The sequence below is a fragment of the Apostichopus japonicus genome, chromosome 6 (assembly GCF_037975245.1).
Source record: "Apostichopus japonicus isolate 1M-3 chromosome 6, ASM3797524v1, whole genome shotgun sequence".
Classification (NCBI taxonomy): Eukaryota; Metazoa; Echinodermata; class Holothuroidea; order Aspidochirotida; family Stichopodidae; genus Apostichopus; species Apostichopus japonicus.
Window position 1 is genome coordinate 3,826,761 of NC_092566.1, and position 17,637 is coordinate 3,844,397.

A 17,637-nucleotide genomic window follows, 5' to 3' on the forward strand; every position below is an offset into this window, starting at 1 on the left:
AGTAATTTGTCTCTATTGAAAGTCAATCAAACTCATTTTCAAATTTGCACAGTTAAAGAAATTGAAAGGGGAATAAAGATGTGCACCCTGACGTGAATCTGCCTTCTTTTTAATAACGAACAAACTCACCCATGTTACGTAGTGTGTACAAAGGAGGGGGGAGGGGGGGTGTCACAGCACTATGTGGGCAGACAACATAGGACATAACACATTTTGCTGTGCAGTTTCTATACTGCTGTCCTGTGGAGACAAACTCTATTGCTTGTTATCAATTCTGCCTATTTTCTCCCTTTTTTCTACACAGTGCTTTTGTAAGGACTGCTGTTCTAATACAGCTGCAAGTCTAACAGGGACATTCCTTTCCTTTCTTTCGTTATGATGGGCACCAGGAAGTATTCTTTAACAAATTTAAAAGATGTGTCAATTTGACAAGGACAGAAAAATCATCAGGCGAAACATCATGAAGCAAAAAGTAGACCCAACATGACCCTTGCAGATCAATTCTTCTCTGGCGCCATCTACCTTAATAATGCGGGTCCAATAACAGTGTGAACAAACACCCTGTACTCTCTATAGCATATATCTATATACACAAAGTATCTCTTGCTACTACAAATATGCTGATAGTATATACAGACACAAGAGATGAAATGTTCTCACCTAGGCAAATGCCCCCATCGATGTATTGTTCATCCCCACACTGTCTAACACAAAATCCATTCAGTAGGAGCAACGGCTGTCTGCAGGATGTACAACCATCGATCTCGAATGTGGAGCAGGTGAGACAAGTTGGGTTACAGGCTATTAATAGGAAATAAACAGAATAATGAATATTCATACAAATTACCATAAACTTTAAATTTGGCACTGGTAAGACTCATTGGAGTGCAAGTCATGAATAAACAGCAGAATGAATATCCATCATAATAAACATAGCTCTAAACAAAGGAATAAAGTGAGACAAGTCGAACTATAAGCTATAACATGAAAAAGACAGTATAATGAATATTCAAAAGTAATCACCATAAATTTCAAAATTTAGAGCAGGTGAGACATGTCATACTTTAAGCCATAACATTAACAACCAGCGGTATTAATAATCATCAAAATTACTATTGCTTTCAAAATGTAGGGCAATTTCAGACATTTTAGACCTACAATCTGTAACATGAATAAAAACCAAAATATAGTTCCCAATACTAAATACAACCAAACTAAACAATATCTGCCACTTTTTGCAACAAATCTTCCAGAAAAAAATCAAAAGAAAATTGCAACAATGACTAAGTTACTTTTTTGTAAACTATGTAAACTGAGAGTTCGCTCACCTAAACATGTGCCGTAAGTACTTTCAAAGAATCCTTCCTGGCAAGCTGTGGTGCATGACCCGTGGACAACGCCGTAAAACGGTGGGCGCCCTTGGACAATCTGTGCAGACGACTGACAGGAAGTACAGTCACTTGCAGTAGGGCCGATGCACGTCCGACAAGATGCATGACAAGCTGTTAACGACGAAAAACACAAATTTAAGCCGAGTTTTGCAAATGCTACGCCAGCAGGTGAAACTGCAACTCAAACAGTCAATACTTTTTGTGCAATAAATCAACAGAATTTTTTTCAGAATCCCTAGAAGTTTGAATCTTATTGCGGTACTAACATCAAGTCTTTATAGTGTATTGAAATTTGGAGGGATGAAGGAGTCATTCATGGCAATGTGGGTTCAAAATTATCCTTGAGTATTAAATGTAAATATGCATTATAGTTAAAAGAATAAGCTTTTGTAGCACACTGTCAGGTTGTCGGGTCAGATCTTGGCAAGCCAAAGTATCAAAGACATCTCTTTCACTGATACATCTTTTCCTACGTCAATCTGTACTATTAAATTTGTACGGATCTGAAATGAACTAAACCTGTGCAATACAATGTTAATGACAGAAAATACTAGCGGACATCAACTACAGCACAGCCGAAAGCCAATCAACTCACTTTCCTATTGACATTGTAACTGCCAAGCTAAGTATTTATTACTTACACAAACACTCTGATCTGCTCTGGTAATTTCCCACAGAGCAATTAGAGAGACACCTATGACCCTGAAGTACATAGTTTGGCTGACAGGAGAGACATTCAGATATCCCTGGTCCTAGACAAGCACTGCATGAAGGGTGACAGGCTGTAAAAGAAATATATATCAAACATATATTACTCTCAATGCAAGAAGGGAGTAAGGATGAATGCAATGTGGGAGAAAGAGGGGAAAGGGGTAGGATGGGGGGAAGGACGAGACATGTTCAGGCAGCACAACAGAAATTTAATTACCCAAATTGCTCATTAATTCACATTCAAATAAATAATAAATACCATCCGTTATAGATATTTTGCAAGTAATGGCCGGTTACTATGGAAACTGCTATCACAGAAATGGTACTCAATGAAACTAATAATTAAAACACAAAGTAAGCTCTCAATTAGAATGTTGTAGGAACCTACTTTAGGAGTAAACTCAAGACATGGTCAAACAGCTTTAGATGGGATGTGAACACTTTTGAGGGCTAAAAATACTGACTGAACCTTTCCAGATATGCTGGTATTAATCATACATAGCTGCCTCCATTTATTAACTTGAATTTCAAGTCACATTTTCTTCACAGTCAGTTGTCCATCCTTCATTTACCCATTTATTAACTTTTAATAGATCCAAACATCAGTCCAGAATCAAGATAAATATGTCAAGTCAAAATCTTCACGGTTATAGATAAAAAAAAAAAATATCCACTTTCCCTTTCATCTTCCTCTCTTCCATGACTAGATTTAGTTTTCCTTATTATCATATCCTGTCCTTTGTTTATATTGACCTACTTTGTCACATCCAACTTCTTCATGTCAACTGTCACTTTCTGTTTGATGGGCCATCTCACTTCATTACAAAACCCAAATTTTTCATTATTTTTTCTGCTTCCTTTCACAACTTGACCTCCCAAAAATGAATTTGACCATAAATTTGATTATACAATTTTAAGCCAATCATGACAAGTACCACCTGACCTACTGATGGTGGTCCAAATATCCAGGAACTATTCAATTCTAGTATTAAAATGTTGAGTAGGGGGTCAGTGAGACAAGCTCAATTTACTTACTCTGTACCCTCAAGGTAGATATGCAATCTCAATGATAAGTTTTGGCACACATCATTCCATTAAAATAGCCCTCAAAGGCACAACTGATCAAGATTTCAAACTTTCAAAGAATTTTCTTCCTTTTTTTTCTTTTCAAAGTAGTTCAGTGTTCCTAAAAACAGTGATCAAATTAGCTTCATTGCTGCTATTTTGTCAGAGATCAATAACTAGGTCATGAATTGTTTGTATACAAAGGGAAAACAAATTTAACCTCAAATCTAGCCCATCATTTTCACATTTATTTGAATAACATACCACACACACTCAGACTACATATCCCATCATTCATACCTTCTTTTTCTCTCCCTCTATTTTGCTACTTCTTTTTACCCTTCATTTTCAAAAGAAATTTTGCGGAGAAATGTTTATGGGTTTACTTGAGTTCACCAGTCAACAGAGCATGGTTTGTTTTTGATAAAGCACTGACCCAGAAGTAAAGGTGAAGGGGGAATGGAATAGAAACCACCTGCTCACATTATCACTACCATTCCAAACAGAAAAGAAGCCATAATGCTGCATGCTCCCATTTCATACTGATTGTTATCACTTTTTTTCCTCTTTTTTTGTTCAATTTTGATTGGGATCTAAAGAGTGACGCTAACAAGATGAAAATACTTTTTTGGTACAGACACATTCATGAAAACAGAGTCATTTTGACCCTGATTTGAAGCCCAGTACCGCCCGCCATCTAATCGCAATAGGTCAGCTAAATTGACTTACAGCTAATCACATCGTTGAGGTCATAGGAATTATTAGCAGCAAGAAATATCAGACAAAAGGGAAAAGACAAGGCTAGTAAATTCATAATAACTGGTTGAAAGATTTCAGGGCATTTACCAGATGACATGACCTAACTGCCAGGGTTTCCAGATTATTTATTCAGTTTATTAACCTGGACTAATCCTTCTTACTTCAAAAAATTTCTACTGTGCAATCAATATATACAATAATTCCTCATTTTATCTGTAATACGCTTGCTTTGCCTTTTCAGATTTATTTTGTCCCTAAAACCCTTTCCAAGATGCAAATACAGTCTTGGAGGACAAAAAACATGATTATTTTTAGATCAATTACTTTTCAAAAGTAAACCAGATTGTTATAAAGGTGACATCACATGATATGTTGTTTTGATATCAGCAGGAAATTGAAGTTGCGACCCAAAATTTAAACCCCTTTTTAACAAATGTTAAAACATTCAATGTACATTTTTTTTTTGTGGCTGAGAGAGTGAGCCCTACTTTCTCACACATCCGTAAGTCCATTCACACCATGAAAGAACATGAATAGAACATGAAAACGGAGGTAATCCATTCACATGTTGAAAGAAAATGCTGTTTCAACAACCACATATGCTCTAGAAAAGGTTCTTTGTGACACAACCCTTTGAGTTGGGCTGGAAGGAGTTTTGCTATTTTTTAGTTTCCCACACAGAATAACTAATCAAGACCTAACACGACAAAGTGAAACATGAAAAGTTGAAATGAACGAGACGCACAGATTTTTTTTTTTTTTTTGCTTTTCTTTTGGTCTTGTTCGGTTTTCTTTCGTTTTTCAGTTTTCTTTTTTTCTCTTGTTCTTACTTTCTTTAATATTTAAAGTTTCTAGGGCATATGAAACCATCGAGACAAAACGTTTTTCCTGATGCCCTGCAAGAATAAAGTACAATCTACTAACATTGTGGGTATATAGAGAGAACGATACCACAAATTCAGTCAAGTTTTAGTAACCTATGAATAACCATGAGCAGGAAGTGAAAGCTTTCGGATAAAGGGTCTTGCTGGGAAAACAAGGCTGAGAGGTGATGAAAGGTGTTAAGTTGATCGTTTCATGGAGAAGATGAATTGATAAATTTTTTTCAAACTCAACATCAACCATATCAATGAAAGGGCATTTCTGACCAGACACAAGAGGCAACATGGATTCTGCTCATGGATTACATGGATTAAGGTTTAAGGCAACAGGGGATTTAGGCAACGTGGATTAAAGTTGGGCAATAATCAGGTCGAGATTTGATCAAATTTAGTTCAAAATACTCCTGGAGAAACTTGGATCACATCACACCTGTCTTTGCAGATAGGTGGCTCGGCACAGGGTGATTAAGCTTTTGTGACCGCATCATCATTCATAGAACACACTTAGGAAATAAACATGACAATTATGACCAATGAAAATCGGAAATTATGCATTTTCAGGGCTTTGGATTATCAAAATAAGTCTATAAAACAGGAAATCATACATCCAATATTTGTAAGAAGGTATTCCAATAAACTTTCTGAGGGGTTGATGACATTTTCACATACAAATCGGTCAACTTTCTTTGGAAAGTAGGCAAAACAATGTAGGACTTTTACAATAAACATAATTACAGAGATTGGTTGAGATTCAAAAGACTATGACCTAGTTTACTAAAATAAAATCCTTCTCTTCATTGTAAGTGACAAATTTAAGTGACCTTTGAGGGATCTTTCTTTTTTTTCTCAATTTATAGCAATTTCTTCAAACAAAATTCATCGGACAGTTTGGTCAGGATTCATTAAATGTCAATGACATCATTCCTAATGCCCACAAATTAAAAAAATTCACACCACTTTAAATTGGCATGTTACAAATGTATTTCGACATCTACAATGATTGCAATTTTTTTTGCTCAATTTTTGCATTAATGACCCAAACTTAATAACAATTTTCAATCATCACATCTTCCATAGCAAACAATGATTTAAACAAACCAAAGGCCACTATTTCTTTTATAAATTTGCAACGTTGATTATCTGAAATTGAAGACAGATTGAAGGTAAAGCTGATGATTGAAAGTTAATGAAAGTTCTGTTTCAGAATTATTTAACGATTGACACCATAAAAACCAAATATATTCAAATAAAACACTAACCATCTTTATAGATTGACTGCAAACAACCCCCACCACCCACATGTTCCCCCCCACGTCCACCCACACCCAAACATTTCCATTAATCTAAAATAATAGACATACCTTCACAATGCCACTGTGATGCATGAAAGAAACCCGGAGAGCAACGGGATACACATCGGCCATCCTGGAGCACCTCTGTCCCTCTACAACTGGTACAATATGGGCTGTCGGGGTAACAACTGAGGCACGAAGGGTCACACGCTAGGTAAAAAGAAGAAACAAAGGCATCAGAGCAAATTTGAGATTATAATTAAGGTAAGCTGTTGAAAACAGTGAAATCTATCTGATTCAATGATTATCCCTTTCCCCGTATGCTTCCCCTACCACTAGCTTGTGTATAAGAATAAGTAATCCAGCCAGTTTAAAATTGATGAGCCTCATTTGATTAAAGAGGTCATTTAATTAAAGAGGTCATTAATCAAAAATTGAAAAGTGGTGCAGATAGAAAATCTGGACTGACAGCAGTGGATTTTAAACAGTCTTGAAAAATACCAAAATTAAAATTTTGCTTGAAGGTCATCCTTCAGCGACAACCGTAGAGTCGATAGCATTATCATTTAACTTATATAATGGGCAATATTCCTGTCTCCATCATTCCTAAAATACACCCTCAACCCCAGGACCCTAACCAAACCCTGTTATCCTTCCTTCCTCCCTACCCCATGACCATGGGATTCTTCTGTTTGAAAGTGTTCTCCACAGATATACACAGGATACCTTTATCTTTAACGTTATTGCCAAAATAAAAAATAAAATTATCACACTACCCCATTATCACCCCCACCCCATTCACTTACCCTCTTCCTCAATTTTGCCTTATGCTTTCAGCCTTGTTCTTCACATGAACCCAGTCCCCATGCCCCCCCAATACCCCCCCCCATGGCTCCCAGCCCTCATTCCCTTCACTCTTGATATCTTGCATTGATACTACTTACCATGACAATGGGTCTCTCTGAGGTAAAAATGATCTCCACACTCATCCACGCAACGTTGATCTTTAATGACGTTAGTAGAGTTGGAACAGGATACGCAGTCCTCGATTCTTGGACCAGAGCAGAATTGACAACTGAAGTGACATTCTATTGACAGAAAGGGACAGAAAAATTTTCCTTCGAATTCAGTAGATTTCTTTATAATCGATGGAGAATGTAACCACGTAACCGAGGCAAAAGAAACATAGCATTTTTGTGAATCAACTAGACTGAAAACGTGTGTTCCATTCTTCAATATTGAGGGCTTATCAAGTACTTTCTTGATCCTTAAGGAATAAATAACAAAAAAAGTTCTTTAGAAAGACAGAATAATTCAGGTTTAACAAAATCACACATGAATAATTAGTCCCTATCTGCCAACTTTATATTTTTACACTGAAATATCAGAATTATTGATTAATTTGACCGGCACATGATTTCTTAACCTGAAGTCGATATGTTGATGATGCATTCACACAGAACTTAGACGATTACAAGTATGGTATGAAATATATAAGATTTCACAAATTTTTTCCAATTTTACAAATATCTATAATTGGGAGTCAACCTAGGGTATACTAACCATCAAATTTATTTCGTTACTTTGACAAAATGATTTTTTCATTTTTTATCTCAAGTTAGTAAAGTCCATAACTGAATTCACACAAACAACTTAGAAGATTGGAAATATGAAAAGAAAGATTAGAAATTAATTTTCCTTCTTGGAAGTCAACATCTAGGCTTTAGCTAACCTGAAATGTAAAGTATCATTGAGGTAAGGAGGGTTGAAAACCAACACCTGCACAGAAATTAAATCCTGTCACTGCTTGAAACCGGGGATGAAAGTTCAGGCATCTTCGAGCAAGACTAATACCAAACAAGCATTCTCTTGCCAGACAGTATTTGTACTGAAAGTCTAATAATGCTAAAGCAGCGAGTGATTCCACTTCCTGTCAAACATTTGACAGATGAAACAGATACCATCTGATTAGCGATAAGGCGTCTGGCAATAATCTGATATTAATCCAGGGTATTAGTTTAGGGAGGAAATCCCTCATGTACACACATCTTATCCAATAAAACAAATAAGAGCATTAATCAAGTCACATTTCTATCAAGTAGAATGAACACAAATTCAATTCAACTCTTCTTGAACTTACAATTAACCTTCACTTCACTTCATTGACAGAACCCTGCATTTACCCAGGAAACATGCAAATTTTCCAGATGTGAGGAGGGTGCTGATGCCTGGAAAGTTTGGTGAGGTGTGAGATGGGCGATGGGCGGTGGGAAGTGAGGATTTCTCAATCCCTAACCCCTTTGGCGACACCAACTGAACATCCGTTAGATGAGCTAACTTTAACGTGTATCATGCCCCACCTTATTTGCCAATCATAGCACACCCTACTTTGCATTTATGATTATGCAAAGAGTGATTATACCATGGCACACTTACCAACACAGTTCCCATCAGAGTTGAAATACCCTGGTCCACACTGATGGAGACACTCGCCCCACTTGAGCAGCAAACCTGGTAGACATGTAAGACAGTGGTACTCAGTACCAGCTGAGCAAGAAGCACAAGTCTCATGGCAAGCTGTAAAAAGGCAACATGAATAAACATTACATGATTCACAAGAGTATATGAATAAACATGAAAGAAGATTACACAAGAAAATATGAATGAAGATCAACTGCCATGCAATAAAATATGAATAAACATTAAATTATACTGTCAAACAAAAATAAACATAAAATGTTATCAACAGAAGTCTCACAGGAGAGTGAGGGCATTTAAAATATAGTTCTAGATTGGAAAGAAATATGAATAACATAATCTCCATTTGAAGTTGATGTAAACCCATAACTGATTAGAGGTCAAAATGCAACAATTTTGCATCAAAACCTGTTTCCTATTGGCTGTATTATAACTACAAACTAGTATGTGTTAACAATAGCGTATCATACTGAAGGATACAAGTAGTCTTGCTAATAAGGTATTGAGTGACCTCATCAATCAATTGCTCAATACAAAGAGGACTAGAATGATCACTTAATATGTTGGACATACGATTACCCATTCAATACCGCATGCATGTATAACACAAGGCAAAGTTTTTTAATGACAACAAATACTTGTCTATCAACACTTATACATCGTGTAAATTCCCATTTTTCAAGGCTAAATATCAGTATCAACTATTTCCTGCATTTCCATATCTAGAATATTTTGTCAATTACTTATATTACTGACAAAGTCATCTGGGCTGACCTTTTGCAGGGCAGCCACTACCATTTCAATGTCAGAATAAATAGATTGTTACATCCAGATTGATGTGTCAATTACAATTGTCTATTAAACCAATGACAGTCTGGGCAGAGAAAGAGATAGTCATACTGATCCAAATATAGATAATCGTTCGGATCCATCCTAAGAATCGAGAGTCAATGTTGAGACGCTCAAGTTGAATAAGTTTCATTATTTCTCATAAGATCAACAGAGCTGGATATATAAATAGAGGCAATTTTTTACTGTTAACTGAACTTTTCAGATCGAAAACTATCAAAGTAAATCCTTGGAACCATTAACACGATAAGGGGGTGGGTATATGTCTGATGACGCTGCAGAAATAACTTCATACATACAGCTTGCTTCCAGCAATGATGAGGATGATGTGATTGGGTTAATTCCATTACTTAAATGAATATCCCGCTAATTTTTGCAGACTTAAATTACTAACATAAATAATGTCAAAAAGAAAAAGCTGCAGCAGTTACAAATTCCTCAACAGAAAGGCTGAATCAGTATGAAACAACAGAGATTATCTCAGCAGACCAGCAGTGCCTGTTGTGTGTAACTGATTACATCCTACGCAGCCTGCCTGCAGCCCCCTCAGCAAGTCTAATTACCCAAGTTATGCCCATAGTACAGTAATAAGAGTGGTTATGGCCTTAGTATCTTCCATATTCTTTCTTAATTGAATAAGAGATTATAAGTCCACAGTTATGAACACCTTCAAAATGCATGAACTCGTTGGAACCATCTCGAAACGGAACATCGAGAAGTTGTGGTCCGTCGTGATTAAATTGATTATTATGAACAGGATGAGACTACTGACCTAGGCATCGTAGGTCTGATGCTTGGAAGTGACCGACCGAGCAGCCGTCCATACAGCGGCCATCTTGCAGTAGGTGATGCTGTCTGCAACTAGTACAGCCTACCTCATCACAGGAAAGACATTCTGGTGGGCATTGAACTGTGAGATAGGAAAAACAGGAAACCAACCCTATAAGCATGGAGCAGGTCTTTTGAAAAGATGATAAAAGACCTAAAAAAAATATATATATGTTAATCATATCACAATGTACAAGAAATATGACTGTATGAATAACAAAATGATATGTTAACCTACCAAATGTTAGAATATTTTAGAATATTTTGTAATAGACACTCAAACTATCGTCAACCCCACCCCTACCACAACCCCACTCCTTCCCAAATTTTGGTCCACTTTGTTACTTAGAATCATTACTTATTACCATGGCAACAGCCACAATGGACTCCAATTAACAACCAATTTACAATATCAATTTTTGCTCTAACATATTGCTATGTAAGATTTAATAAACCCTGTTACCTGTTACACACTCTGGGCAGCACCGTCCCTCATCCAAGATGGCTACCGTACCAACGGGACACGGAGGACAATCTGAGATAAAGCAATCGATCACTCCTTGATCGCAGGAACAGATGCTACAATCGTCCACGTCCCAGGATTGTCCATCCTAATGATAAAATGGATACAACTTATAAATAGTCTCCCTCTCTCTCTCCAACAAGAAACAGAAAATCAAATAGATAACTTTTGAAAGTTTTAGATTCAAAACTTGCAACGAACCCGTCAATGAGAATTAAGATACCAACTATTAATATTAAAATAGTTTTTGGTTTAGCTAAAACTGAACTAAGGGAAGTGTTCTGGTATTTGTGCATGCAATTTCTAATGACTTACAAGTACAAAATATCTCTCTTGCATACCCACTCTGATCTGTATTTTTCTCATTAACCATGTCTAAGTTTTGTGTGTTGTGTTGTGACTGTAAATTGTTCTAACTTTAGACATTCTCCAAGTATTGACACATGAAAACCATGTAGTTCACCTTCACATAACAAGACTGCATTTAAAGGGTTTGCCAGTGGTCTGAGAAACCTACAATTTCTTGCAGTATCTTTCCCATTTCTCCAGTGTGTCCTTGTGTTTTCCACTAAAGCACTCAGTCAAACCTGTCGCTACTAAATACTTAGTCAACTAACTTTCCTGCAAACAACACTGAAATAGAGTCCCAGGAAAACCAAGAAAAAATTCACAAAGCAGCTTTTTTATTTGATTTTTATTTCATAAGTTTTAACATTTTGCTTTGATATTGAATACCAATACAAACAAAACATACAACATAAAACCCAACAGTCATTTGTCAAGCTTACAAATTGAAGTCGAAACAAGATGTTATTTCATTTTCATTTTTTCAAGTTTTATTTCATTATTTCATATATATAGGTTACTAATGAAACACCAACTCCCATAGAAAGTAACTGTGAACCGAATCAGCTGCTCTGAGCACATAAAGAGATAAACATGGCCTAAAACTTGTCAAAGATCTTCACTTAATATCTTGAAACTGAAACAAGAGCTTGTTTCCTGGAGAAGTCAAACACATCATCTGTATTTCTTTCTCTTTACCATAACCTCAAATATCCTCTTTTTGTCTCGCTCCATTGAAATAATTCCAATAATCTCTAATCCATACAGAAACTAGAAACTTTTAATCTTGTTTTTTTTATTTTGTCTGGCAGACTATCCAATTGTGGTGGTTGCAGACAAGGATGCTATTAAAGCAGTATGATGTGCTTGCTGAAGGATACAGACGGGAGGGAATATTAAAGCAGCATGTTGCGTTTGGTCGCCGTTTTCCACTACAACGGCCATATAGACTGTACACAAATCAAGCATGGTGTTGTATTAAGTATTGGTCAATGACGTTCGTAGTGTTTAAATATTCATATTATGGGCAAAGTTTATTGGGATCCCAACGGAAAATATCTTCGAGAAGTTGAAAGTTGTAAGTTTTTCGACTTTAATGCCACCATTTGAAGTAAGATTTAAATAGATCTAGTTATGTATGTCGTTATGGCATCGTGAAGACAGTGAGGTTGAGAAAAATCATAGAAAAGGATGCAAAATGCTGCTTTAAAGCGGTCTGTGAACTTTCAGGTCCATGGCCAGGGATCCTCTATGAAGACCGGGCCAAGAACCCACCAGACCGAAAATACTTCCACTGATGGACGGAATTACTCATGCGTGAACAAGTGTGAAGTTTGCTTCAGTTGAGGGAGCACCGATACAAAAATCTGACCTTTCAGGGACAAGATAATTATATTCATTCTTAACTTAATAACTGTTTATTTATTGAACTTTCACAAACAAATACTTCTGTATTGACAATATCCACTTCATCGTGTCACCAAACACAATATCTCATAAACACACCTGTTTTTTTTATTTTTTTTTATTTAAATACAATTTCCATCTTCATTTTTTCTTCTGATCTTCGAGACTAAGCCTTCGTAAATACCGGAATGGTTACAGTTTGAAATTGTGGGAGGTAATCTGAGTGCAATAGTTACTCTATCACAAGGTGTATACTGCCAAGCAACAAATGTTTCAACGACCTCTTAGTTTTATCTTTATTTCGTAAACAGCAGAGACCACTGAATTAATGAGTCGTACAACGATAACACTCATAAGACCGTTAAAGTGAAGTGCCGTAGCTGAACTAAGAGACACTTGCGTAAACAAAATCAAAACCAGAGGGTGAGCTTAAGTAGCATACCTCAGACTCTTGTCTTATATGACTAGCACACCTGATGGAATGTCCTTCGCAGACTATCTAAATTCCTACATGTAAACCCCTCCACACCCTCCACCCCCCCTTCCACACCCCCCCCCACATCTGAGACAAAGTACATTCAATCAAATGACACTTGACTCGCTTAATCATTATATTTCTTTCACTTTATTTGTTGTTACAATAACACACAAAGGCTCTATTTTACAGAAGGGCTGTCGGACTATGACACACAAGAAGAACATTATGACAGCCTGACGAGACGGCTGGGTATTTGAAGAGATTCTGCAATTACGGTTCATGGTTCATGAGTATAAACACCGCAGAGAGACAGAAGTCAACATTGCAGAAAGTCGGTCGTGTCATAAAACTGTTAATACGTGTGAGGGGACAATCGACTGCACTGCGACTTGAATTTATGCACAATGGAGAGGAGGGATTGGAAACTGTATACTGTTCAATGTTCTTATTGTTTACATTCAGTCATAAACCATTCATCATCATATTACTGGAGAGTTGTCGACTCTATCGGGAGAAGGACTAACGGACATACATGTTTGTGAATCGTTCGGAGAGCAAACAGCAGAGTGGTGTTAACATTCTTACCACATGGGAGGGATAACTGTAGAGGAAAAGAAGGGGCATGGGGTCTAGTTTTTATATTTGACCATCACGCATGAAGGGTCCAGGGGGACTCTGGGGAAGAACAGACGAGAATTCCCTCCCCCCACCACCCACCACCCCCCCTCAAAAAAACTGCAATGGTTACAAAAGGGATACCAAGGTTACCACCAGAAAGTCAGCCAAACTTCACATATTTTTTTGTCCTACTATGGAGATATACTATTAAATTTATGCCATAAAACATGTGAAAGTTGCTCATAAGGGTAGCAAAATCCTTTACATTTAAGATTGGATAATATACCCGCCCCACCTAGCCCCTGCCCTCTGAGGATTTTGTCACCCACCCATCAGACATGCCCCAAACTCGTTGAAAGAAGCACCAGCAACTTACCCTGTATATGTCATCTTCAAAGTAACAGAGGCCAGAAGGACCAGCACATTCTGGACAGCACCGTCCTTCTCTTTTGATGAGTGACTCGCCCTGATCATCAAACAAAATATTTGAAATTTTTTTTAACGATTTATGAGATTTGTCGTTATTGCACATCAATATAGGTCTTCCAAGAAAATCTACAAGTAGATTATAAGCTCAAACTGTACTGCAATAATGTAAGCAGTTATTTAGGGTGGGGGGGGGGGGGTAAACTTAAGATAGGGCAAAGGTGAGGGGTTTGGGGATGAGAGGAATAGAGAAACTAATACAAGTTTATTATTTACCTGTATGTCAATCAAATTTTGAATTCTCAGTATTCAGCATTGTGAGGAAACAAAACATGTAGTATTCACATTAATGTCTTTACAAATGACATCAATGATGATTTATAATTTAACATTACAAGAATAAATATAGTTATATGACTTCCTTCATCACCTTAGTGACACATTAATTCACATTAATGTCTTTACAAATGACATCAATGATGATTTATAATTTAACATTACAAGAATAAATATAGTTATATGACTTCCTTCATCACCTTAGTGATTTTAAATAAACATAACATACATGAAATGCTAAAGCACATGCTTTCTTATAAATAACCTAACATCATGTTCATTCCATACATTCCTTTTGGTGAGCAGCTTGCAACATTTAATTCAAACCAAAAGCAGCAAGATGTGTCTGCAACCCTGTGTCCCTCCTCCATGAACATACAGGACGAGAAATGTAATGTTCACTTGTTACATTAATGTCACAACAGCTATTAATTACCTCTTCTTCTAATGTGGGTAACTTCTTCAAAGAAGAACCTAGACCACTTGACATTGATCTTTTCATAGCATTTCAAGGTACCAAGGTCTAGACTATTTTGCATATAGAAATATGGGCAGAATTTCTTAGAATTCAGCTAACTTACCAGCCAATGACAGATTTTCTTATCTATACATTCTGCACAGTGGTCTTACAAATCAATGCACTAATTAAGTAAAAAGCTAATTAAGTGGAAAATGACTTATATGGAATATGATTTGTACGTTATTTCGGGTCTCGAGTGCGAATCAAACTGTTTCAAACTGTGACGTCCCCAAAGTGCTTACCGAGCTGCATTCTATTCTATCACACTGTGCCGAATGGCACTCCATCCTTCCTCGACGACACATACAAAACTCGCAAGCTGAAACATTCCACAGATCCCCGCTGAACCAACGCTCGCCGTCGACTATGCAGGGCGCTGTAGAGGAGGAGGAGAAATGTTTATAAAGGGTTTTAAGTACAAAGAGCTTATTCGATTTCTTACTGGTCATCCAGTGCACCCAAATCGAACAAAATCTTAGTCAACTTGGCCTTTCTCTTACCACTTTTACCGGATGATATCATAACCCCTCTAATTCACAGTCTGCTAGCTACAGGGTGCAAACCATAGTGCATTGTGATTGATATGTTGTAACCCATTTTACTACATTGAACCATTTACCTCTATACTCTATTCCAAATCATCTATATTCTTCTTCTCGTTAATTTTTATCTAGTTATTTCACAGAAAAGTGACAAAAGATAAAACATGCTTTATAATAATACACATCAAACTTTCAACATTTGTTAAAGTTGTATATATGTATGTATGTATGTAATTTAGATCCTCCTGCAAGCAGGAACTCGCGAAGAAGCCATCATTGGCTTATCAAAGCCGCAAGCTGACCGAAGTCAGTCTCTTAGATTCATATTTAACGTCCATGATTATGAATTGTCAACAACTCTGAAACTAAACGACATACATTAATCTTGGAGTGACTCAAACTCTACTTTAAAGTTCTTTTAAAAATTTACCTTCAATTGATACACATTCCGAGCAACACTGACTATTTCTTGTGATTCTTCTCTCACCCTAGAAAAGAGAAGGAAAATAAGATCAAATTAATTCTCATTTTTTTTATAAAATCATATTTTATCGTATTTGTTCAGAGTGGGGAGTTTGAAAAGGCAGCAAGTTCCATATCTTTCAACCTTTTCTTAATGCACATGGTGCCTACTGATGGGGCAGACATTTCACCATGTTAAATACTTTCAAGTAATGAAGGTCTTTCACAAAAACAGCTACAGTGAAATAATTTCATGTGAGTAGACCTGGGGAAGAGAGAATGAGGATGGGGGGGGGGAGAGATGGTGGGGGATGAAATGGGTGGAGGAAGGAGGGGTAAGAGTGGATGGAGGGGACAGAAGGAAATGTTTTGATTTCATAGAAATAGTATCCAACCCTTGGTAATCGTATTGACCCCAGTAAAGGTTAAATATATATTCAAGATATCACTTTCGACAGAATCTTCAAGAAAAATATTTCAGTTTGGATGCAAACATAGGCAAATGGAAATAAATTAAATTAATATTGCAAGTTCCAACAACAGTCATAACTGAAACAGGAAAAATCAGTTGTGTTGGACTTTTCATCTGAAATTTCAGACTTTTCTGTATGAATAACAACGCCTAGACATAAGAACAGCATTCTGCCTAGAGACAGCCTTTCATGCTTGGAGTTTTGTTTTTGAGAGGGAGCAATTTAGCCAATGGTTTGCTGTTGTTTGTAAAATAAGCACACTTGGAACTTTGTCAAAATAAACATTTCTAGAGATATTGCATCCACTACCAAAGATAGATTAAAAAATAAACCTGAACTTGTCTAGGGTTGAATAATTGAATGTCAAGAAAGATATTTAACCAATCGAAAAACTTCTCTTGCAGGATAAAGGCCGTAGGGGAGAGGTGGAAGAGGGAGGGGAGGAGAGAGTGGAAGGGAAAGGGTGCATGGGAGGGAAAAGGTTGGGTTGAAGGGAAAGGGTTGGGTTGAGGGGGATATGGTTGGATTGAGGGGATAGGGTTGGGTTGAGGGGATAGGGTTGGGTTGAGGGGATAGGGTTGGGTTGAGGGGATAGGGTTGAGGGGATTGGGTTGGGTTGAGGGGATAAGGTTGGGTTAATGGGAAACGTTGGGTTGAGGGGATATGATTGGGTTGATGGGATATAGTTCGGTTAACGGGATAGTGTTGGGTTGAGGGGAATGGTTGAATTGAGGGAATTGGGTTGTGGAGAGGGGATAGAGTTGGGTTAATGGGAAGGGTTGGGTTAAGAGGATAGGACTGGGTTGAGGGGATATTGTTGGGTTGGGGGATAGGGTTGGGTTGAGGGGATAGGGTTGGGTTGAGGGGATATGGTCGAATTGAAAGGGTATACGGAGAGTTTGGGTTGAGGGGATAGGGTTGAGGGGATAGGGTTGAGGGGATAGGGTTGAGGGGATAAGATTGAGGGAAAGTGTTTGGTTGAGGGGAAAGGATTGCATTGTGGGACAGATTGGAGGGGTGGGGAAAGTGTGGATGGGAGGGGACAGGTTGGATTGAGGGGAATTGGCTGTGCTCAGGGGGATATGGTTGGATTGAGGGGATAGGGTTTGATTGAGGGCAAAGAGTTGGGTTAAGGGGATATGTTTGAATTGAGGGGATAGGGTTGGGATGAGGGATAGGGTTGGATTGATGGGAAGACTTGGGTTGATGGGATAGGGTTGAGGGGAAAGGGTTGCATAGTGGGGAAAGGTTGG

At 37.4% G+C, this 17,637-nt stretch overlaps 1 protein-coding gene across 1 annotated transcript in view; it reads right to left on the reverse strand.

Moving 5' to 3' along the window:
• The window catches only part of LOC139968710 (extracellular matrix organizing protein FRAS1-like), a 137,778-nt gene that overhangs the window by 38,389 nt on the left and 81,752 nt on the right, over positions 1-17,637 (reverse strand). The window contains exons 10-20 of the mRNA XM_071973012.1: positions 15,880-15,937; positions 15,150-15,283; positions 14,002-14,091; positions 10,718-10,865; positions 10,199-10,336; positions 8,536-8,676; positions 7,044-7,187; positions 6,169-6,309; positions 2,033-2,173; positions 1,329-1,502; positions 661-801 (exon numbers count right to left, since the gene is read on the reverse strand). Coding sequence (XP_071829113.1) covers positions 661-801; positions 1,329-1,502; positions 2,033-2,173; positions 6,169-6,309; positions 7,044-7,187; positions 8,536-8,676; positions 10,199-10,336; positions 10,718-10,865; positions 14,002-14,091; positions 15,150-15,283; positions 15,880-15,937 — 1,450 coding nt within the window. The remainder of the gene's footprint in view (positions 1-660; positions 802-1,328; positions 1,503-2,032; positions 2,174-6,168; positions 6,310-7,043; positions 7,188-8,535; positions 8,677-10,198; positions 10,337-10,717; positions 10,866-14,001; positions 14,092-15,149; positions 15,284-15,879; positions 15,938-17,637) is intronic.